This window comes from Fukomys damarensis, unplaced genomic scaffold, assembly GCF_012274545.1.
Source record: "Fukomys damarensis isolate Sample0158 unplaced genomic scaffold, DMR_v1.0_HiC HiC_scaffold_9, whole genome shotgun sequence".
NCBI lineage: Eukaryota > Metazoa > Chordata > Mammalia > Rodentia > Bathyergidae > Fukomys > Fukomys damarensis.
Genome location: NW_022900921.1, coordinates 5,702,247 through 5,724,087, shown reverse-complemented (window position 1 = coordinate 5,724,087; position 21,841 = coordinate 5,702,247). Strand labels below are relative to the sequence as shown.

The 21,841-nt window shown below is 54.5% G+C and overlaps 1 protein-coding gene across 5 annotated transcripts in view; it reads left to right on the top strand.

Moving 5' to 3' along the window:
* The window catches only part of Atox1 (antioxidant 1 copper chaperone), a 15,889-nt gene extending 431 nt beyond the window's left edge, over positions 1-15,458 (top strand). Inside the window, exons 2-4 of one of the 5 annotated variants that reach the window (XM_010639702.3) lie at positions 3,931-4,006; positions 7,479-7,637; positions 15,203-15,458. In XM_010639702.3, the coding sequence (XP_010638004.1) occupies positions 3,931-4,006; positions 7,479-7,603 (201 nt within the window). In that variant the 3' untranslated portion in view covers positions 7,604-7,637; positions 15,203-15,458. Of the gene's footprint in view, positions 1-3,930; positions 4,007-7,478; positions 7,638-7,852; positions 8,051-9,689; positions 10,187-15,202 lie in introns of those variants that run through there. The other 4 variants (XM_010639700.3, XM_010639699.3, XM_010639701.3 and 1 more) reach the window with 4 other exon arrangements.
* Positions 15,459-21,841: the final 6,383 nt, after the last annotated feature.

Genomic DNA, 21,841 nt, shown 5'->3' with positions numbered 1-21,841 from the left:
CAGACTGCGCCCCCTCCACCCCCCGCCTGGCCGGCGCCCAGCTCGGCGCTGGGAGGCGGTGCTTTTCTCTCCAACCCAGCACTTTCTTATCCTGAAGCCCTAAGACCCAGACAGCGTCAGGAACCTGCCCGCAGTGGCCGCTTACAGAGCTCAGGGTCTGGGGCGGATGAGTAGGAAAGGAGGACTTAGCTTGCTTGGGAGCTGTGTAACCCCCAGCCCCATACGTGGGTGCTTATAGCCTCGTTTCTTAGACAAGAGATGAAGGCCTTGGACAGATTTTACAAACAAGAAAAGCCCGGCCATCTCTTGGGAGTATTAGGAATCCGGTAGAATCAGGATGAAGCCCCTTCCTTCTTGTCCCAGCCTCCCGGCCAGACAAAGCCAGTCCTGCTGCCTTGGAGAAGGCTCTGATCCTCTTGTTCCCCAGATTCAGGCTTGGGTCGGGGAGCCTTGGCAGGATCCTCCAGTGTGTCTGGTTCGGGCCCTGGGCCAGATGGGTACCCACAGGTCCTGGCACATGCACAGTGGCTTAGCAACCTGTCCGTTAGGAGCCGACAGGTGAGCCCGGGCCCTGTCACAGGTCATTTCCTTTGCATCGCTCGGTGCCTTGAGACACATTCTTAGATAACACAAACTGTGCACAGAGAAGCTGCAGGATCAGCCCAACCAGTTGAGCAAGTCCACCTGGGCAGTGTTTGGAAAGTTTTTGGTTTGTGTGGCAGGGTCTCACTTTGTAGTTAGGTCTGCCCTTGAACTCTATGTAGCTCAGGTTGGCCTCCAACTCGCCGTCCCTCCTGCCTCTGCCTCCCAAGTGCTGGGACTACAGGCGTGTGACCCCACACCCGGCTTTCACCTGGGCAGTGTTAAGAGGTCAGCGTGAATCATCCCGGACCCTGGAATGGGGGCCACCAGGTTACTGCTGGGGGTGGCAGTACGGGAGAGGTCAGCTTGAGGCTATGTCCCCGTCTGGGGCTTTGAAGCCGTGATGAGAAGGAGGTGGCGCTGGGCATCACGTGAAATGTGTGCACTTGAAGGAGCGTGGGCGATCACCTGGCAGGCGGGTAGGGCGAGTTACCTAAGAAAGTTCTCAGACAAAAGCTGGCGCCCAGGGTGTGGGATCCCGAGACCTCAGAATCTCTGGCCTCGGAGCCAGCTGGGGGAGTCCACACACGTCACTGTCCTCACCTCTTTGATTTCTTCGTTTGTAAGATGAGAATAAAACCTGGCCTCGTGGGATCATTGCTGGTCTAACCGGGGAAGTGCCAGTGGAGTATACAGCACAGCCCCTGAGGAATCCAGTCTCCAAGAAACGGAAAGCAGAGTAGACCTAGGACAAGCATCTACAGCTTTCAGCTCCTTGTTTTCTTGTGTGGAGGACGGAAGCCAGGACCTTTTTTTTTTCCTTTGGGTGTCTCTATTCAGTTCAGCCTGGCCTTGAACTTGTGGTGATCCTCTTGCCTCAGCCTCCTAGGTGCTGAGATAGCAGGTGTGCACCATCACACCTGGCTGAACCCAGGGTCTTGAGCATGCTAGGAAATTACTGTACCACTGTGCTATGTCCCCAGCCCTGCATGAAGCCCTGGCTTTGATTTCCAGTGCTGCAAAAAAAAAAGAAAAAAAAAGCAGGCAGTGGAACTGTGACGTAAATCCCCAGCCCCAAAAACTTCTGTTTTGATCTGGGGTCTTGCTGAGTTATCCGACTTTGCCTTGAATTTGTGATCCTCCTGTCACAGCCTCTGAAGTAGCTGGGTTCAACTCCATTTTAAGGAAGATCTCAGTGGTTAAGAATTGAGATTCAGGGAATTTGCCTAAGCGTCCTACCCTTTAAACCCCAGCTTCTTCATATGTCTTAGAGAGGCTAATAAACTGGATAGCATGATGCGTGATGCCCACCTGTAGTCATAGCACTCAAGAGGCTGAGGCAGGAGGGTTTTCTGTGCAAGGCAACCCTGGGCTACATGGCAAGTTCAAGGGTGGCCTGGAATGTGTGTGTGTGTGTGTGTGTGTGTGTGTGTGTGTGTGTGTGTATTGAGAGAGACAGAAAGACAGACAGAAAGAAACAGAGACAGAGAGACCCTATATCAAAAAGGTATAGTACCTACTATAACAGTAATAGTACCTACTAAATGGGACTGTTGTGATGATTAAACAAGATAATTCATGTACAGTAGAGAACAGCCCGGCACCTGGTCCGCCCTGGAAATGCCTCTTGAGTCATTATGGACAGAATCATTTCTTCCCTAGAGTCGATCCCCACCTTCCCAGGTCTGAGTCTAGCGAAGGTGTTTGTGTCGCCTGGAAACCTCCTCTGAGGGACTCCTTTTATCAGTGACACAGCAGGAGCCCCGAGCGGCCTGCGATTGGCGGTGGAACAGGTCCCCTAGAGAGTCGCCTGTGCAGAATGGCTGACTGTGTCCTTACGCAGGTTTCTGTCACCCTCCGATTTAGTTGTGCAAGTACGGTGCCTGAGGAGGGGAGCCCGAACCGTTTGCCACCAGAAGTCACCTCTGACCTTGCCGGCCCCTTGCCTGGCACCGCGGAGGTGAAAGGGACCTACTTCCCGTGGGCGGCCGCAGATGCCACAGGTCCCGGGCCAGCGCGGCCGGGCTCTTCTGTGAGGCTTCCCTTTCCAGAGCCGCGGCCAAGAATCAGGGCGCCTGTGGCTCTCACCTGCCAGCCTGGACCTCTCTCCCTCTCCATTCTTCTAGTTTCTTTCTTTTTCCTGTTTTTTTTTTTTTTTTTTTTTTTTTTTTTTTTTTTTTGTTTTTGGGATCGAACTTGCAAGGCAGGCAGTAGAACCACTGAGCTAAATCCCTGGTTCTGGTTTCTATTTTTGTTTTTGTGGTGCTGGGTTGAAGTGAGGGCCTTTCCCCTGAGCTACATCCCAGGCCTTTTTACTTTTTGTCTGGAGACCAGGTCTCGTTGATTTGCCCAGGCTGGTCTCACACTTGCCATCCTCCTGCCTCAGCCTCCCAGAGAGCTGGGATCATAGGTGGACGCTGTCATGCCTCACTCATCCGGCTCCATTTTGGGGATGAGTACAGCAAGGCGCGGAGGAGTGAAGTCCCTGACTCTTGGTCGTCCAGCTAGCAAGCTGGTGTCTGACGCCACAGCTCTCCAGTCCCAGATGTTCCTGTTTCCAGAGCTGTTATTAGTATGTTCGCTGATCTGCAGGCACAGAACTCAGCTCGAAAGGCCTTGGACAGCCATTATCTGTCACCCGCTCACTTGGGAACATGGCTCACTGTCTCCTGGGTCTGCAGTGTGGCCTCTGGGAGAGCTGGGCTGCTTTCCGGACATAGAGGGCCCACCCATCCCACTCAGCAGAACCCGTGGGTTTCAGAACCTCCAGGGTTCCCAGTGCAGAAAACCCCGTTCTGCTGCAGAAACAGGGCAGGATCAGCACTGCTCCTTGCCAGAGTCCTGAGGACCCTAGGCATGGCCTAGAGGGCAAAATCGTAATTTGAAGGTAGGAGCGGGCAGGAAATGTTTCTTACGCTGACTTCAGATGGTCCTGCTCATTGTGGGCCAGACCCTGAGGATGAATCTGCCATGATCAGGAGATCACTCAGCATACCCCATAGGCTGTACAGAAGCCCTTAGTTACTTCACTAGAAGAGCTGAGACTCAGACCTAAGACACCCAGTGAGCAGGGCTTGCGGGTCCACACCTGCAGTGCCAGCACCCAGGAGGCTGAGGCAGGAGGATTGCCAGGAGTTTGAGGCCAGCCTAGGCTACGCAGTGAGTTCAAGGCCAGGCTGAAATACAGAGTGAAACTGTCTTAAATAGAAAAAAAATAAAAAGTACTTGTCCAGTGTCCCTGATGTCACCATGATTGTCCCGGTCCCACCTCTCGGTACTGGCCCAGTGGGCCTGGTGCCAGCGCAGCACAAGGTCCCTGCAGGCCCAGTCATGGACCCCTCTTTGCAGAAGCACGAGTTCTCCGTGGACATGACCTGCGAAGGCTGCGCAGAGGCGGTTTCTCGCGTTCTCAACAAGCTGGGAGGTGAGTGAGCTGGGGCTGCCCTGCGCCCCCCAGGCAGCCGGCCGGAGGACAGCATACAGGTGTCGGTGCTTCGCTCCTGGTTCCTGGAGCCTCGGGACAGCCGTTTCAGGTCACATTTCTGACCATCTCTGTCCGTCTCTCACCCCCCTGCCCAAGTCCTTTTTTAAATTTTGAAACAGGGTCTTGCTAAGTCGTTAAGTTGCCCAGGCTGGGCTCCAAATTGCGATCCTCCTGCCTCAGCCTCCCAGAGTGCTGGGATCAGAGCTGTGCGCCACATGCCGGCTTCACCAGACCCATTTTAGAGAGGAGGGAGCTGCAGGTCACGAGGCTCAGTAGCTGGGCTGGAATTGCAGGGCCACCGAGTGCCAGAGCTGGAATTCATCATGTAGTTCGGCTCGGGAGCTCTGGCAGCACTGGTTAATAAGTTGGTGACTCCAGAGTAACAGCGTTTGCTATGTGACACATCTCAGGACTGTTTTCCAGTAAGACTTTTAAAATGCTCTTTTTTTTCTTTCTTTTTTTTTTGGTGGCTGGAATTGAACACAGGGCCTTTGTAGTGCACTACATCACCAGTCCTTTTTAATGTTGAGATGGAGTCTCCCTAAGTTATTTGAGGTGGGATTACAGCATGGCCCATCAGGCCCGACTCTGCAGATCCCTGGGTCTTGCTGTGTAGTTCAGGCTGGCCTTGAACTCACTATGTAGCCCAGGCAAATGCACAGTGATCCTCCTGTCTCAGCCTCCCTAGTGCCAGGAGTACAGGCGTGAGCCACCACATACCTGGGGCACAAGAGCTCTCACAGCATCTTTCAGACATATTTAGAAAATCATTATTTTCATCCTGCACCCCCACCCCTCACCGCTGGGGAAACTGAGGGCCCAGGAAAGCTGAAACCTGGTGCTGGGGCTCAGAAAGAACTGGTGTTTGATCGGGGTCCTGGCAGTGCTGGGGCGCAGGCCTGGTTGGTCTTTCTTCCGTTTTTTTTTTTTAGCCAGGTATTGAGGCTTGAATTCAGGACCTTGAGCATCTTTTGTTTTTAAAACCCTCGGCAACCATGAGACTCAGTTTTCGAAGGCTGTGGTGCTTTCCAGGGGTGGGGCCGGGAGGCTGGCACCAGTGCCCGAGCTGAAGTGACAGGGAAGAAGCTGACGGCGGACTGCCTGCCCCTGCCCGGCCCCTCAGGGTCCCAGGCTGCTCCTCCCCCGTGACTGAGGGACGCCTGCCCAGAGGCCGGGAGTCTAGGGACAGTTTCTGTTTCATGTTGGCAGTGCTGGGGGTTGAGCTCAGGGCCTTTGCCCTGAGCTACGCCCCAGCTCTTTTTATCATTTCATTTTAAGTCTTGTTCTTGCCAAGTTGCCCAGGCTGGGCTCAAGCTTGCAGTTTTCCTGCCTCAGCCTTGAAGAGTGCTGGATTACAGACGTTGGCCCCCATGCTGTGCGGTCCAAAGATGAGAGAGACCCTTGTATGAACCAAAAAACAAAGATCCGGAGTGTGGCAAGGTAGCAACCGGCCAGGCATGGCAGTGCACACCTGTAATCCCAGCACTCGGGAGGCTGAGGCTGGAGGATCACCAGGAATTCGAGGTCAGCCTGAACTACCTGGCAAGACCCTGTCTCAAAAACAAAGTAGAAGCAACTTCGGTGTCCTTTAAGAGGGACTGGGCTGGGGATTTAGTTCAGTGGTTTCACAGCCTGCCTTGCAAACAAAAGGACCCAAGTTCGATCCCCAGTACCAAAAGGGGGGGCGTGAGGAATTAGGTAGATGTAGGCTGTGCCCACACTGTAGCTGTTTAAAGGAAAAAACAAGGGGCTGGAAGTGTAGCTCAGCTTAGCGTCTGTAAGACCCTGGGCTGGCTGCCCAGCACCACCTTTTACAAAGCTTATTAAGACTGGGGATTTAGCTCTGGCACTGCACCTGCCTGACTTGTAAACGAAAGGTCCCGAGTTCTATCCCCCATACAACAACAACAAATAAGAATGAGATAAGTCTGTATGTGTTAAGCCCGAAAGGTAGAAAACAGAAGTAGAAAAGTGAAATACTGGCAAGACCCTGTTCTATAGTGTGAGTTAGACAGATGCTGCACTGCTGACAGCGACCTCGGGGGTCAGGGTTAGTAGTTTTATTCAGGAATGTTTCCCCTGTAACGGTCTTGCTGTCGGGCAGCTTCTGAAATATGAGTTATATGCAGAGTCTGAGAAGGGTGGCCCTGCCTTGGTGGGAACTCAGGCTAGCGGCTTCCCTTGGGGTCTGGCCAGAGGTGTAAGGGAGGGGGGTTGGCGTCGCCCTGGGCGCTTGTGACTGGCGGGCCCCGCCCATGTCCCCAGCCCGCCCCCGCCACGCCCTTCTCCAGCTGGTCTCCGTTGCTTTTGCAAAGAAAAAACTAAAAGCAGCAGGCTACAGGTGTGGGCCGTGTCCAGCTCACGGGCTGTTTCTGTGCAATGGAGAATGGCTGTTCCATGTGTCCTTTCTTCTTGGTGGTACTGATACAGGGCACCCAGTAATCCAAGTAAGCATAATAATCCAAACAAGGGAGATACTACAACGCCCCACCCGCTAGAGATCCGAAACACGAGTTTGTGTTCTCTCTCAGTGAAGTGAATTCTAGAAACAACGGGGCGGGGGTAGGAGTAGGAAGAGTTTACGGAGAGAAAGACAGCTTCTAAGAGACACAGAAGGGGGACCAGAAAGTGGGCTGCCCGCCCACCCCACTTCTCTGAGGTGCTTTATGGGGCAGAGTCACGAGGTGAGGTGGGTCCAAGGTGGAACAACTGTGAGGGCCAGTGGAAAATTACAGCGTGGATGAGGTGGGACAAAGCCACGACCAACCAGTAAGATTCCAAGTACAGTCGCCCAGGTAACACTACTTAAATGGGAGTCAAACGGGAAAGCTGGTCCGGGAGGAATGGGCTAGCTAGAGATGCTGATTGAAGTCCATTTGGAATATCGATCACTGCTCTTCCTCCCCAGGGGAAGTAGGTAGGCGCAGTAGTTTTCTCTCACTAAGCAGTGTATGCACCTCAGTTTTAACTGTGCTGAGGGCCTGGCCTTGTCTGACTGTTTTATAATAATTTGTAACTAACCTCTTTGTCTGCAGTAGTACTGGGGGATTTTGTTGTTGTTGTTGCTGTTTGTTGTTTTGAGACAGGGTCTCACTGTGTAGCCCAGCTTGGCCTCGAACTCTTGGTGATCCTCCTGCCTCAGCCTCCCGAGTGCTGGGATTACTGGCTTGCACCACCATGCCTGGCTGGGGGAAGACGTTACCAAGAAGGATAGTAGCAGAGTCCACAAGTAGCCCACAGTGCTTAAAAGATTTCTTCTCTGGCCCCGATAGAAAAGGCTCGTCAGCCCCCGGTCTCAAGGAAAGAGGCAGGGCGACTGGTTGCGAGCAGTAGTTCAGGAGCCTGAGCGCTTCGTTGCTGGACTGGGGAGGTCCCATTGTCAGCTGCCCGTACCCGTGTCCACTTCCCACAGGAGTGCAATTTAACATTGACCTGCCCAGCAAGAAGGTTTCCATCGACTCTGAGCACAGCGTGGACACCCTGCTGGCGACCCTGAATAAAACAGGAAAAGCTGTTTCCTACGTGGGCCCCAAGTAGCCCTGCGCAGGAGGGACTGAAGAGCTCCGGGCAGGTGAGGCCCTGCCTTTGTCCGACAAACCCCACGATCGCCGCTCTCGGCAGGGTTAACAGGCTGAGGATCGCATTTTCATTTTTTTTTTTTAATAAATTTTATTTCATCGCATTCCCCTCCTCAAGCCCCCTCCCCTCCCTGTGTGCACCAGCTTCGTGTCCCGTTTTTTCCTTCTGGTGTCACTTCTTTCTCGTCCCCTCCTTCCTCTCTCCCAGGCCGAGTGTCTCTTACCTGAAAGGCGGGCAGCAGCGCTGTTTTGGATCTGGGAATCTTCCAGCTTTTAGAATAAATAGTTCGGCAGGTCTCGGGAGCTGAGCACGCCATAGAGGAAGATCAAGCCAGAGTGTTTCGTGGTTATCTCAGCCCGGCTAGGTGCTCTACCACTGAGCCCCATCCGCAGCCCTTTTTCCTGGCTTTGTTTTGTTTCGAGACAGGGTCTGCTATTAGCCCAAGCTGGGCTCAAACTCATAATCCTCCTGCCTCAGCCTCCCAAGTGCTGGGGTTACAGGCCTGCACCACCACGCCTGGCTAAAGTGTTTGGGTTTTATTTGTGGTTTTTTGTTTTGGTTTTTTTTTTCCTATCATGGAGCATTTTGGAGTTCAGATTTGTGACATGGGGATGCTTAGCCCATCTCTTGGCCATTAGCTCTTGCGTGGGGAGCGGGAGCCCCTGATTTATATGCAGTCTGCTGACCACCCTGTGGGGTGGTTCGAAGGACCACATTCTTGTGTCATGCGGGTCACGAGTTCAGGGAATCCCCGCAGCCCCCCGCGAGCCCCCTCAGGTCTCGGGTGAGGGTCCCGGCCAGTCACGTCCTGGTCCCCTAAGTCCGTTCAGGTGCGTGGGCCATGGGCCTGTGATGTTCCGTGGGCCTGGTGACCCCACGCGCTGTTTCCCTCTTGCCCTGGACACCCCCACGTGGGGACTGACGTAGAGGAACAGGGGCCAGGGGCCGACCCAACCCCGGGTTTCTGGAGGCCCCCGCGTGGGCGTGTGTAATTCTCTCTTCCGTGCCAGAGATGAAGTCCGGGGCAGGTATCCGCCCCTGAGCTGCATCTCCATCATACCCCCAGCCCGTTACTTTATTTCTTGCCGCTGGGCCTGGGCGTGGAGGTGCACGCCTGGAATCCTAGCTGCCTCTCAGGAGGTCCCGGCAGGGTTCAATCCCGAGAGGCCAACTCAGCGAGTCTTTGTCTCGAAAAGTGTAAGGATCTGGGGATGCAGCTCTGGTGTGCAGGGTGGGTTCAATCCCCAGGACCACCCGAAATGAAGACAGCCTCACTGAGCTGCCCAAGCTGGCCTGGATCCCTCTCCCTCTGCCTCCCCAGAAGCTGGGATCCCCGACCCACACCACCAGACCTTGTGTTGTAACCGTGCTTACCTTACTGTGCTGTTTGCTCGTATTTTTAAAAAATTAGGTTGAAATGGACATGGCGCCGTGTATGTTAATGGCATTTGGTGCATGCGCGGGTTTTGTTTTGGATTTTGATTTTGGTGCCCAGGATCAAACTCGGGACCTTGCGCTTGTGAGGCAGTCGGTGGAACCACTGAGCTACATCCCCGTCCCTGTATTTTACGGTGTTCTGTGGTGTGAGGAATTCTCACAGTAGCCTGTATTTCTTCTAGGAGGTTTCAGGCATACATTAGTAATGTAATAAAATGAATTGCTAAGTATTCACCGCCCAGCCCCCCATCGACCTGAAGTCTGCCGTTACTGCTCACCTGTGTCCTCCCGAGTGCTTTGGGAGCGAATTCCAGCCGTCGCAGGCGTATCTGTGCCTCTGTGCCGCAGGAACCATGGTTTTCTGCTTCTTTGAGCTAGGATCTCACTGTGTAGTTCAGGCTGGTCTTAAATTCACCACGTAGCCCAGGCTGGTCTGGAACTTGCAGCGGTCTTCCTGCCTCAGCCTCCTGAGTGCCAGGACTCGGGTGCCTACCACCAGGCCTGCAGACATCTGTTTGAACAGGCTCCTTGCTGGCCGACGGCCTTGAAGCCAGGTCTGGGAACCCCAGAGCCAGCAAGCTCACCTTGATCACCTTACTTTTGGTAGGTTATTCGCTCATGATTCCGTTATGGTCTTTGCATCCGAAACTGAACAGGACGGGTATCCTGCGCCTGAGGATCCAACACACTGGGGAACCCCAGAAGACGCCCCGGCTCCCTCCCAGCCTGACATAACTTTTACTGCCTCTGCTCTGCTGCCGTGCCCCCAGGAGATGGCGCGCTGCTGCCACATAACGTCTCCGTCTCTCCTAGGCTGCTGATTGGCTTCCGGCGATGGAGTCCTGGGCATACCCCACCGGCCCTGTTCCTTCCTAGCGTCCCTGCAATAAAGTCCAGCCGTCTTTCTTGGAGAAGTTGCCCTTGCATGGTCTTGTGTTGCCTGCCCACTTTCAGGCTGTCTGTCCTCAGTGGGTCGGATTTCTGGGCCTTCGTGCTGTCCCCCCCACAGCCTGGTTCTCCTCTGTGTGACCTTTAGCAAATTACCGCCCCCTCTGGACACCCTCAGCCTCCTTCACAGACGCAAAGCGACTGGGCCAGATCAGTGATCTCTTTTCTTTTTCGCTGCTTTCTTAGACTCTGTATTTTGAAAAACTAGTCTAGCGAGTGAGCTGCTAGGATATACCAAATGTTAAAGCAGTTGCTGCAGTGGGATGAGGCTGTAAAGAGACTCGCGATGGTGTCGTCTCCGGTACCCCCCAGCTGGGCCGCCTGACCTCTCAGAGTCCACAGGGGTAAAATGGAAAAGCAGCAGCAGCAGCTGCGGCAGCGGGTGGTCTGTAGAGGATAGAATCAGGTGATTATGTAACCCCGGCATTCAGGAGGCCGAGGCAGGAGGATCGCTGTGGGTTCAAGGCCAGTGTAGGCTACACAGTGAGTTCAAGGTCAGCCTAGGACTAGTGCCTTACAAAGCTATTTTTTTTAATGTCAAAACAATTTGAATAGTTTGTGTAGCGTTTTGGGGGAAGGGTTGTGAGATCTCCCTGTGGAACCCTGGCTGGCCTCCAACTCTTCGCCATTGCAGCACGATCACACTCAAAACTTTCTCATCTTATATGCAGGGGACCCTTGACTTACAAACTCAATTCCTCCTCAAGGGCTGGTTGTAACTCAAGTTGGTCAGTGAAGGCTCAGGGTCCTCTGCACAGCCTTCAAAGTCTCTCCTGTGCACAGGCAGATCTCAGTACCCTTAGACACTGGCCCAGGGTTTCTCAGTGAATCCCACAGAGGAAAGGACGCTGTCACGTCCCTTCCAGAGCTCTTTAAGGGTTAAATCTGTTATCTGAGACCATCTGGAAGCATGAGCGGCCCGCATTCATGTCACAACTCAATACCTTGTTCGTAAGTGAAAACTAACAGTCCAGTTGTGGCAAGTTCATATAGTAGTAGGCTGCTTGTAACTCGAGGATCCACTGTATTCTGAAAAACTATTGAGAACAGTAAAGAGATTTCGGTTATATAGGGATTTTTTTTTTTAAACTATTTTATTTTATTTTTGTTTTTTTGGTTTTTTTGAGACAGGGTCTCACTGCATAGTTGAGACTGACCTGGAACTCACTATGTAGCCCAGGCTGGTCTCGAACTCCCAGCGATCCTCCTGCCTCAGCCTCTCTGTGCCGGGATGACAGGCGTGCGCCACCACGCCCGGCTTGTTTTGTTTTTTTAAAAAGCAGCGGCCCAGTTTATTGGAGAAAGTGAAAGTGAAGAGTGGGGAAGAAACCGGCTCTGCAGAGTGAGCTTGGGCCCAGAAGAAAAATGGGTAAGGAGCAAAGCCAAAGTGTCCGCTGCCCTGGGAAACAGCGTGGGCTACCACGGAAAGCTACGATCGGTGGTGTGGGTTAGGGTCGGCTCGAAGTTGAAACAAGAACTTTTGAAATGTCTGAACGTCCAAGAACTGGATGAGGCCAGGGCGGCCAGCCGATGCTGGAGAACTTCAGGGCGCAGTCCCGCAGGACGCAGAAGTCTCCAGGAAGTCATTCCTACCTGAGGCACCTGTGGGCAGGTCGTGGGGACACACGGTGAGTCACTGCTTTCTCCATGGAGCAGTTCCGGAAGGACCTGGACTCCTGATCTCCCCAGCCGCACAACGCGTGCCCAGGCACCTCGAGGAGTTTGGTGGCCAGAGAGAAGAGGCGACTTCCCTGGAGCTGCCGCCTGCACAAATAACGTTTGCAGTCTGCCGCCCTTTGGGAGCCCAGGACAGGGGCCAAGGTGCTTGGGGGTCCAGCAGCTCGGCCCTGTCCCCAGCCCAGCAGACGCTGGAAGGGGAGTGGGAGGCGGCAGCCCATCTGGACTACGTGCCTCCCGGGTCGGGTCCCCGCCCAGCGCCCCACCCCCGGGGGTCCCTGGAAGTGCTCCCGAGGAGGAGGACTGCAGCCTGGAAGGTGTCCCAGAGCTGCATCTCCCCCCACCCCCGCCGGGGAGAAACCATGCTACCTGGGGTTGCTGGAGCAGAGCCTGGGGGCTGGACTTGGGGGGACCCTCCATACTGAGTGAGGGCCGGAAGTCTTCGCTTCTTAAGGTCCCTCTGCCCCCACTCTGACGAGATTGAGCCCAGGAACTTCTGGGGCTATCTCCCCAACCCTTTTTAGTTTCTTCACTTATTTGGGGGATCAGGCTGGCTTCGAACTTCTGACAGTCCTGCCTCAGCCTCCCCAGTGCAGAGATCACAGCCATACTGCACCACACCTGGCTTTTTTGAGATCGGATCTCAGCATGTTATGTGATCCTCCTGCCTCAGCCTCCCAAGTGCTGGAATCACAGGTGTGCGCCACCATACCTGGTGGTTTGTTTGGAATTTTAAGCAGCATTTTTGAGGTATAATTTCATTCAAAACACCACATGTATTTAGAGTCCATAATATTTAAGATATAAAGTATCTTGGGAAACCACCACCGCAATTGAGATACAGTAATGAGCTGTTGATCACCTCCAAACCTTTTGTTGTGCCAGACCGCAGGGGTGCACATCTGAAATCCCAGCTAAACCAGAGGCTGAGACCAGAGGATCGTGTGAATCCAGCCTGGGGAATTTGGTAAGAGCTTGTCTCAAAAGATAAGACAAGCTGGAGATGTAGGTCAGGCCGGTGGCCCTGGACTGGATTCAGCCCCTGGAAATGAAGAGAGAAAAGAAAAGGTTTTCTTGAGCTCCCTGCCAGCTTTTCCCACTTTTCTGCAGCCCCGCGTAACCACCGTCCTGATTTCTATAGACCAGTCTCAGTATGTACTCGTGTTTTGTCTAGCCTCTTACAGCAGTTTCTTTTCTTTTTTCAGGACTGGGAATCGAACCCAGGACCTTGCACTTGCAAGGCGGGCACAGTGCCACTGAGCTAAATCCCCAGCCCTAGTTTCTTTCCTCTTGCCACACTGGATATTGAATGCAGAGCCCCTGGCATGCTAGGCAAGTGCTCAACCGCTGAGCTACCCCACCCCCACCCCATCCCTGCATAATTATTTTGAGATTCGTCCTTGCTGTTGTGGATGCCAGCAGTTCATTTTATTTCATCCGTGAACACAAGTATTTTGTGATATGATTGCACCACTAGGGGCTGTTCACTCCTTTACTGGCTGGACATTTGAGTTGTTCCCAGGTTTGGTTTGGTTTGGTTTGATTTGGTTTTTTGAGACAGGGTCTCACCATGTGGTCCATGCTGGCCTTGAACTCACTACGTAGCTCAAGTTGGTTTCAAACTCGTGGAGATCCTCCTGCCTCAGCCTCCTGTGTGGTGGGTTACTGAGGTGTGCACAACCACACCCGGCCATTCCCAGGTTTTTAAACTGCTCCCTGGTGCTCTTGAGGTTCTCACCAGTGCCCTGGGCACAGGGAGAATCTCAGAAGGCTGAATTCTCCCAACACAACATACACAAACTCACACGGAGGCTGCCTTGCTGAGTTTAAGTTCGGGACTCCACCAGACTTGGCGTCACATTCTTCAGCTCGCACCTGGTACCTGCGATCCTGGAAGAGCTGATGTTTCTTTGGCGAAACTGTCTCCTCATCTGCAGCGTGGGGACCCTAACTGTCCCCACTCGTGAGACCTAACTAAACAAGGTCGCCTCGACAGCTCTCACACAGCCTTTTTGCCTGAACAGAAATCTCAGAATTGGGGCATCTGAGGTTTGAGAGTGCAGATCTGGGGATGAAGCAGCCAAACCGGAAGCTGGAGGGCGGTGCCTGGGGGAGGGAGGAAGCCAGCCCCACCCTCCCCGCCTGCTCCTTTAATTAGCTCGGTGGTTTAGAAAGCGCAGCCAGTGATTTACTGGGAGGGTCCCCGGAGGGAGCCACGTCCCAATTTCCACATCCTGAGGGACTGGGGCTACTGGTGCCAGATCTGCTTCCGGAGCGAGGGCAGCGCCCCCGCGCCCCGCTGTCCGGACCCCTGGAATCAAACCCAGAGCCTCTGGCAGGAGGACGCCTTTCCCCTCCGGGCGCCTGCGTCCCTCGTCCTTTTGGAGCCAGAGATCATCAGCTCTTTAGGGAGACCGCTGCGCCGAGGCAGGCTGTATCTCAGGAAGAACTAGGGCCCAGGCTGGGCCCTCAGTTACGACCGACCGGCGTGGCATAGGAACAACTCGGGTTGCAACTGGACTTTTACCTTTAACTTACAAACAAGTCTTGGGTTATGACATAAATGCTGGCCACTTGTGCTTCCAGATGGTCTCAGGTACAGAGCTCTGGAAGGAACATGACAGCGTCCTTTACTGGGTGGGGTTGAGAAATCCCAGGCCAGTGTCTCTCTGAGGACCCTGAGATCTGCCTGTGCACAGGAGAGACTTTGAAGGCTATGGAGAGGGGCCTGAGCCTTCCCTGACTAACTCGAGTTACAACCAGCCCTGGAGAAGGAATTGAGTTTGTAGGTCATGGGTCCACTGTACAGTGGCACCTAGGATCACAGACCGAATTCATCCTGCGATTCTGGAAAAGATGGCCACATTTGAGTCTGTGTGGGAAAAGATGGCTGAGGCCCCTTTGTCTCTTAATGCAGAGTTCACACAAAGAGCAAACTCTGCCAAGGGCTTCTCTTCTCAAAATAGAACGCTCTCAAAGCAGAAGTGTTCCTGCACCAAGGTGCCACTGTACTTGGGGAGGCTGAAGCAGAAGGATCCCAAGTTCGTGCCCAGCCCAGGCTCAGTGGTTAAGCAAGACCCTGACTGTATTTTAAAAGGCGGGGCCGGGGGGGGTGTATCCTGGTGGTGTAGCTCAGCACAAGGTCCAGGTTCCACTCCCAGTGCCATAAAAGCAAAACAAAAAGCCCCACAGGAGCCAGAGTGTGTTTATCGTCTGTGTGGGCTGGGTTACCTGTCCTGGATCTCAGTTTTCTCATCTGTAAATGGGAATAAAAATAGTACTTATTTTTGTGGGCATTTTTGGTACCAGGGACTGGGCCAGGTCTCATGTGTGCCAAGCATGTGCTCTCCCTGTGTCGCAGCAGCTGGGGAGACACCGAGCACTGAGCCCTGAGCCAGGCTGCTCCTAGGGCCTGGCCCGCTCTTTCCCCGGGGGGCCGGGCCGAGGCTGTGGTCTGCGTAGAAGCCACCCTGGCTCCCTTCTGCATCTGAACAGGAGCTGTGCCCCCGGCTGTTCCCAGTAATTACAGAGGCCAGAAGAACCAGCTGGCAGCCAGGGGAAGAGACCACACCAGGCGGACCGGGCTGACCATGGGTCCAAGTCTAAAAGCTCCAGACCTTCCCCCACCAACCCAGGCCAGCTGCAGGGGTGCCGGCCGTCTCGGGAACTCAAGGCTGTTAGAGCTGGACAGGACTGAACTGACCCTGTTTGCCTGTCTCTGCCCTTTTTCTGTCCCAGGATCCAACCCCAGGTACTGTGTTGTTTGTTTGTTTATTTTTCGCGTTTTTTGAGGCAGGGTCTTGATGTGTAATTCAGGCTGGCCTTGAACTCATTGTGGAGCCCAGGCTGGCCTTGAACTCTTGGAGGCCCTCCCGCCTCAGCCTCTGGAGTGCTAGGATCATAGGCATGCATAAGCAACCCAGCTTTCATTCATTATTTCTAAATTGAAAAAGTTACACATACAAAATCCCCATTTCCAAACATGCTTAAAATCTGGTGAAAATCACAACCATTTAGTGTATCAGGGTGCATAAAAAGACAAGAAGTCACCAACTTTATTTTATTATATGAATAATTCCCCCCTGGTCTGCTCTGACTTTTAAGCAGGGGAGAGAGAAAAGTGGGGGGGGAATCAAGGGGAACTTGGATGTTCTTCTGTACCCCGCTTCTCAGTATATCTTTAGATACAGTTTCATTTCAGTCCATACCGGTTCATCTTTCTCCCTAAACGCGGATTTAGGGGGGCGTGGTGGCGCAGGCGTTTGAGGCCAGCCTGGGCTACATTAAGTAGTGAGCTCAAGGCCAGTTCAAACTGTGTCAGGAAAAAAAAGTATGACTAGTGATTCAGTTTCATTCGTGGATGATCTAAGATTAGGAATGTCTACCTGTTCTTTCAGGATACAGAGTGGTTTTCCGTCAAGTACGGGTGGGCTCTGCTCCCTTGGTCTGGGACCTCTCCATTTTACCCCAGGAAGTTTCATGTCCCAGGAATCTCTCAGTCCGGGGCAAAGCAGGGTGTATGGTCACTATTTTTAAATACCAAGTATATGTCCGGCAGGTTTGAATGGGAGGCGGGAAATCTGAACAAAACAAGTAGTGATTTTGGTGTTTCCCTTAAAATGGAACTGTGAGCCAAGCGCTGTTCATAGAAAACAAGGATTTTTCCAGAAGGTTTGCTTTTAGGTGGCCGAGTAGTATTCTATGGCCAAACTTCCCCTTAGCTGGTGGACATTTAGTTTCTTTCCAGTGTCCTTATTGGTTCTATAAACTGGTAAATTGTGCACTCATAATTTGTTTTGAAAGTAAGGTTTTCCTGCTAAACACAAAACCCAGAAAGCCGCTAAACTGAAGGCCCTTTCACCCAGGGCCTTCTGTGAGTCTTTCCCTTGGCCTGGCGGCCTGGCCTGAAGCTGGGTCGAATGTGACTTGGCAGCCAGGGCCGTGGGAAGGGAGCCCGGCGAGGGGAGGGCTCCCTGGGGCTCAGGGCGGAGAGGAGGCCGCCAGGCCGGGTTCCCAGCTCCCAGGGGTTGTTTGTCCAGGCGGGTGAGAGCAGCGCAGGCCAGACCTGGAGGGGTCCGGGCTTGGCCGGAGTAGGCCTGAGAGACTGGGCCCATTCAGCGCTCTCGGAAAGGAGTGGGGAAGGGAGGAAAAACAAGCCCAGGCGCGCCCTGGGTGGCTGCCGGCTGGCCAGGCCCTGGGCACGCAAGCCCGGTGCCAGGCCCAGGGGTTGTTTGTCCAGGCGGGTGAGAGCAGCGCAGGCCAGACCTGGAGGGGTCCGGGCTTGGCCGGAGTAGGCCTGAGAGACTGGGCCCATTCAGCGCTCTCGGAAAGGAGTGGGGAAGGGAGGAAAAACAAGCCCAGGCGCGCCCTGGGTGGCTGCCGGCTGGCCAGGCCCTGGGCACGCAAGCCCGGTGCCAGGGGGTGAGAGTTTTACAGAGTCTGGGACAATTGAGTACTTTTCCAGAGAGCTGGGCCCCCGCACCAGGAGGACGGTTTTCCGGCCTTGTCCCGTCCCTGAATTAACGTCCTTCATCCATCCAAGTGTAAGACTTAAGTCTCACTTTTACTCCTGGAGCGTGAACAGCCAAGAGGCTTCCACGATGCTGGGCTCAGAAGCTCAGCGAGGCTCCAGGAGCTAGTCACACAGCGAGAGTCACCCAGGAAGGAACACACCAGGCAAGGTGGCAAATAGACCTTTATTAGTCTGGCCAGACGGCACTCCCCAAGCCAAGTGGCTCAGAGAGGCGGCCAGCTCAGAAACAGAGGCCATTTTATATAGGGCTGAAGGGGGGTTTACATTTAAAACTTACAGGAAGAGGACAAAGGCAAAGAGTCAGTTGATCTGCGCTAGTGGTCGTCATGTACTAATGATCAGCAGAGTGATTATCCATTGTTCCATTTGCAACCTAGATCATCATAAAGTTCAGAACATTCAGACTACAGGCATGCAAGGAGTGGCGTGACCTGCGTTGGGTCTCTGTGTTCACTACAGTTTCCACCTAGTTTCCCAGCTACTCCAAAACAGCCACCTAGCAATTCACAATGAATCATTAGTTATCCTATAAGGGATGGGGGGAGCGACAGTCTCTAGGTCGTTTGCTGGTCAACATGGAGTCGCTCTGGTTCAGTCAGGCTCCTACACAAGGAGTCGAGGCCCCGCTGGCCAAATTCTGCTGTTGGCGACGCAGCGTCCCAGAGCGAGGGGAGCAGCACCGTGCCGAGGGTCCACTCGCCGCACACAGGGGCGGTTTTCCAGGAAAGAGCACCGTGCTGCCCAGACCTTCGTCCCCAAAGGCCCTTTCCCCACGGTGCACAGGACAGCACCTTTGCCTGGGGCTGTTGACAACCCGCAGGGCAGCGGTGGAAAAGTCCAAGAAGTGGGGACGTGCAGTGCGGCCACTCCCTACCCGGGGGCTCCTCCTCGGCCCGGCCGCACCTCCGGCCGTCCGTCCCTTCCTCCCGGCAGAGGGCAGAGCCGCTGGGGACAGCGCCCCGGTGCCCCGAGTCCAAGAAGGGGACGTGCAGTGCGGCCCCTCCCTCCCCGGGGGCTCCTCCTCGGCCCGGCCGCACCTCCGGCCGTCCGTCCCTTCCTCCCGGCAGAGGGCAGAGCCGCTGGGGACAGCGCCCCGGTGCCCCGTTCAGAAGAGGAGTCGCCATTCCCCAGGACTCTGCGTCCGCCCGGGCTGGGACCCCTCTCCTGAAATAAACCGGGAGATGAAATGTTACCGAGCCGAAGAGAAGCTCCGCTCTAGTCGTCCGCGTTGTTGTCCCAGATCTGTTGGCTGACCTGAGCTGATCCTTTCCCCTGTACGGACACAGAGCACCCTGTGGCGCCACGCGCCTGGAACCTTAGCGCTCTATGAGGCTGATGCAGGAGGATTGCAAATTCGAGCCCAGTATGGGCAACTCTGTTCAGTCCCCAGTACCAGACACGGACACACACACACACGCACTTGCACGCACTACGTAGCGTAAGTAAAAATGCACAACCTTTATTTGTTAATTGTAAAAGTCCAGAAACAAAGCAAACATAGGGAGAAAGTCCTTTCCCCTCCCTGAGCGTCCTTTTCTCCCTCTGTAAAACAAGGGATCGGTGTGTTTGCTTTCTGGCCCCCATTTTTTGTTTGTTTGTTTGTTTTTGTTTTGAGGGTACTAGGGATCAAACTCAAGACCTCAGTGTTGCGAGACAGGCAGCGGAACCACTGAGCTAAATCCCCGTATTCCCCCCCGCCCCCCGTTTTGATCAGAGGGAGTCTCCTGCCTCACAGTCTTCAAAGTAATTGCACAGGATACAGAGGAGAAGGCCTTTGACCTGACGCTCTGAATGAATAGCAGCCCAGGAACCAGAGGTTGCTGTTAGGGGAAGGAGGAAGCTCTCACCGAGGGAGGCACTCGGAAGCCTTTGCGGGGGTGTCTTCAAAATTCTCTTTTTTGAGACGGGGTCTCACTGTATATTTCAGTCTGTCCTTGAACTCACTATGTAGCCCAGGCTGGTCTCAAAGTCACGGGGATCCTCCTGCCTCAGCCTCCTGAGTGCCGGCATCACAGGAGTGTACCGCCATGCCCAGCCTCAAAATTCTATTTCTGGCCCTGAGCAGTGTTTCCCTTAGAGTTGTTCATAATCACATTTCTAATGGGTCATAAAGTCAATCACCGAAAACACAAATGTGCCGACCAGGTTTGGCCACAAAAAGCAGAAAACGTCAAACAGAAGTGGGATAAATAAGAAGTTTATGTCTCGTTAACAGAAGTGCAACCTGGGGACCTCCGTGTAAATAAGTCGAACACGGCCCCCGAGGACCCAGGGGTGCTGTCACCCCTCCCTCGCTGTGAGGCTTTGGCTGGACTGCTGAGTTTCTCAGTGCCTGGAGCCGGCGAGAAGCGGGGTGAGAGGCCGCCCCCCGCCCCACTTTAAAGCCTTAGCTTCGTATAGGAGAGGGAAGGAGGGGTAGGGAATCTCCAGCCACAGTGTTTCCGGCAGCGTTTACAGTCTCGGCGTGGACACAGCTGTGCGCAAACCGAGGCGACTGAAGCGTTGTGGGTCTGCGCCGATGCTCCGGGAGCCGAATGTAGGAGCCGCCCCAGCTCTGGAGTTCGCAGCGGGCTTCCTTGTTCCCTTCAGGACTGACTGCGCCCCTTGTTTGGGCTGGCACAACCCTGGGGGGGTCTTGAAAAGCCCCCTGTGCCCGCTCTCTGCCTCCTGGGCTTAGTCCCCAGGGTGGGGTCGAATCCCCGGGCACTGACCCCCTCTCCAGGCAGGAGCCTGACTGGCCAGAGAGCGATAAAATGCCGCCCCCAGGCCAGGCCTCCTGTCTTCAGAGGAGACAGCTGGACGTCACCGCCATGGAGTGCAGGCGAGGCCTGGTACTGACTTGCTTCTTTGCTTTGGTTTTTGTTTGTTTGTTTTGTTTTTACTGGGAGTTGAACTCAAGGCCTTGCACTGGCGAGGCACTGTGCCACTGAGCTACATCCCCAGCCTTTGCCTTTGGTTTGTTTCGTTTGGTTGGGGGGGGGGTTGTTTTTTTGTTTTTTTATTTTGTTTTTTTTGAGACAGGGTCTCACTATGTAGTTGAGACTGACCTGGAACTCACCATGTAGCCCAGGCTGGTCTCAACTCACAGTGACCCTTCTGCCTCAGCCTCTGTAGCGCTGGGAGTACAGTCATGCACCACCACGCCTGGGTGGTTTGGTCTTTTTGAGACAGCTTTTTACTATGTTATAGTCCAGACTGGCCTCACACTTGCAGTGACCCTCCTGCCTCAGCCTCCTGCATGCTGGCTGACTTCTTCGAATGCTTTTCCATTGGAGAGGTAGCATCCCAGGGTCCTCCAGACTCAGAGCAGGTGGGACCTGGACACGGACAGGGCACCTGCAGAGCCACACGCCACCCTGGGGCGACAGGGCCTTCCTAGGGAGAGGACACCCAGCCCTGCAGACACCCTTGGCCCTAGGCCCTGTTTCTCCATCCATCCAGCTTCTCTTTGTTCACCGTTTGCTTCTTGGGTTGGGCACAGTCTTGACTGCCCGTGTGAGCTGCCTGCCTCGGCCCCCAGTGCAGGGCTCACAGGTGTGCACCGCCACCCCGCCCGGCTTCCTCAGCCTCCTGAACTCTGACTCCGCCTTGGCCAAGGGAGCGTGCGCCCAGGGGCAGGTGCAGAACTCCCTGCTCTGAGACGCCCACAGCCGGGAGGCGCATGGACCAGTCTCTCCCTGGCTGTGGGCCGAGGTGCCCAACACTTCCAGCCTCAGAAGGTCCTGTGAGACCCGCAAAGGTGCCGGCCCCAGGAAGGCGGGGACCACAGCATGCAAAGGCAGTGTCCTCTCCCAGATGAGCGCCTCGGCCCAAAGCAGGGCCCTAACCTACTGTCCCTTCCGCTGCGTCCCCGGGAAGCCACGCACCAGGCCTAATGGGCCTTGAGGTCGAAAGCAAGGCCTGGGTGCCTCCCTGTCTGGAGTCTACACCCCACACCGGGGTTGCAAACCGAGTCTCAGAATGCGTACTTCGGTGGGGGCCCTTCGGACCAGTGATGGCCTTAGGGTGCGACCTTGAGCTCATCAGCAGGGCCGTTGTGGGAGCCGCTCATGCTTCTAAGGGAGCAGTGCTGTTGATGAAGCCCTTAGAGCTCCCGGCCCTTTTGTGGCCGTGACTGGCTGTGACCGGGCGTGCACACCCCCAGCAGGGAGGGCGGGCGGGATCGCGGAATGGGTCCCAGCAGAGGCCTACACCCGAGAGGACCCAGACCAGAGCTTGCTTAGTGCCGCCCTGTGCACAAGGGAGCGAGGTCGGAGCAGCGAAGGGACCACCCTCTTCAGAGGGCCCAGGTTCGCTCCTCAGAAGGTCCCACACAGAGCTAGAGTGGGAGAAGGCAGGGTCTCACTGCCCCAGTTGCATCTCTAAGAGCAGTAAAAGGGATCTGATTAGCAATTCATAAAAACTCCATTTCTTTTCCCACCACGTTATCGTCTTTTCACTCCTGTTGCTCAACTGCTAGGAAACTCTCTAAACCCCACTATCCAGGATTTGTGGATTGTTTTTTCCTCTCTTACTTACTTTTCTAAAACTTTAGATTTTATTTTCTTAATTTTTTTCTTTATGGGCAGCACCTTGCTATGTAGCCCACGCTGGCCTCCAAT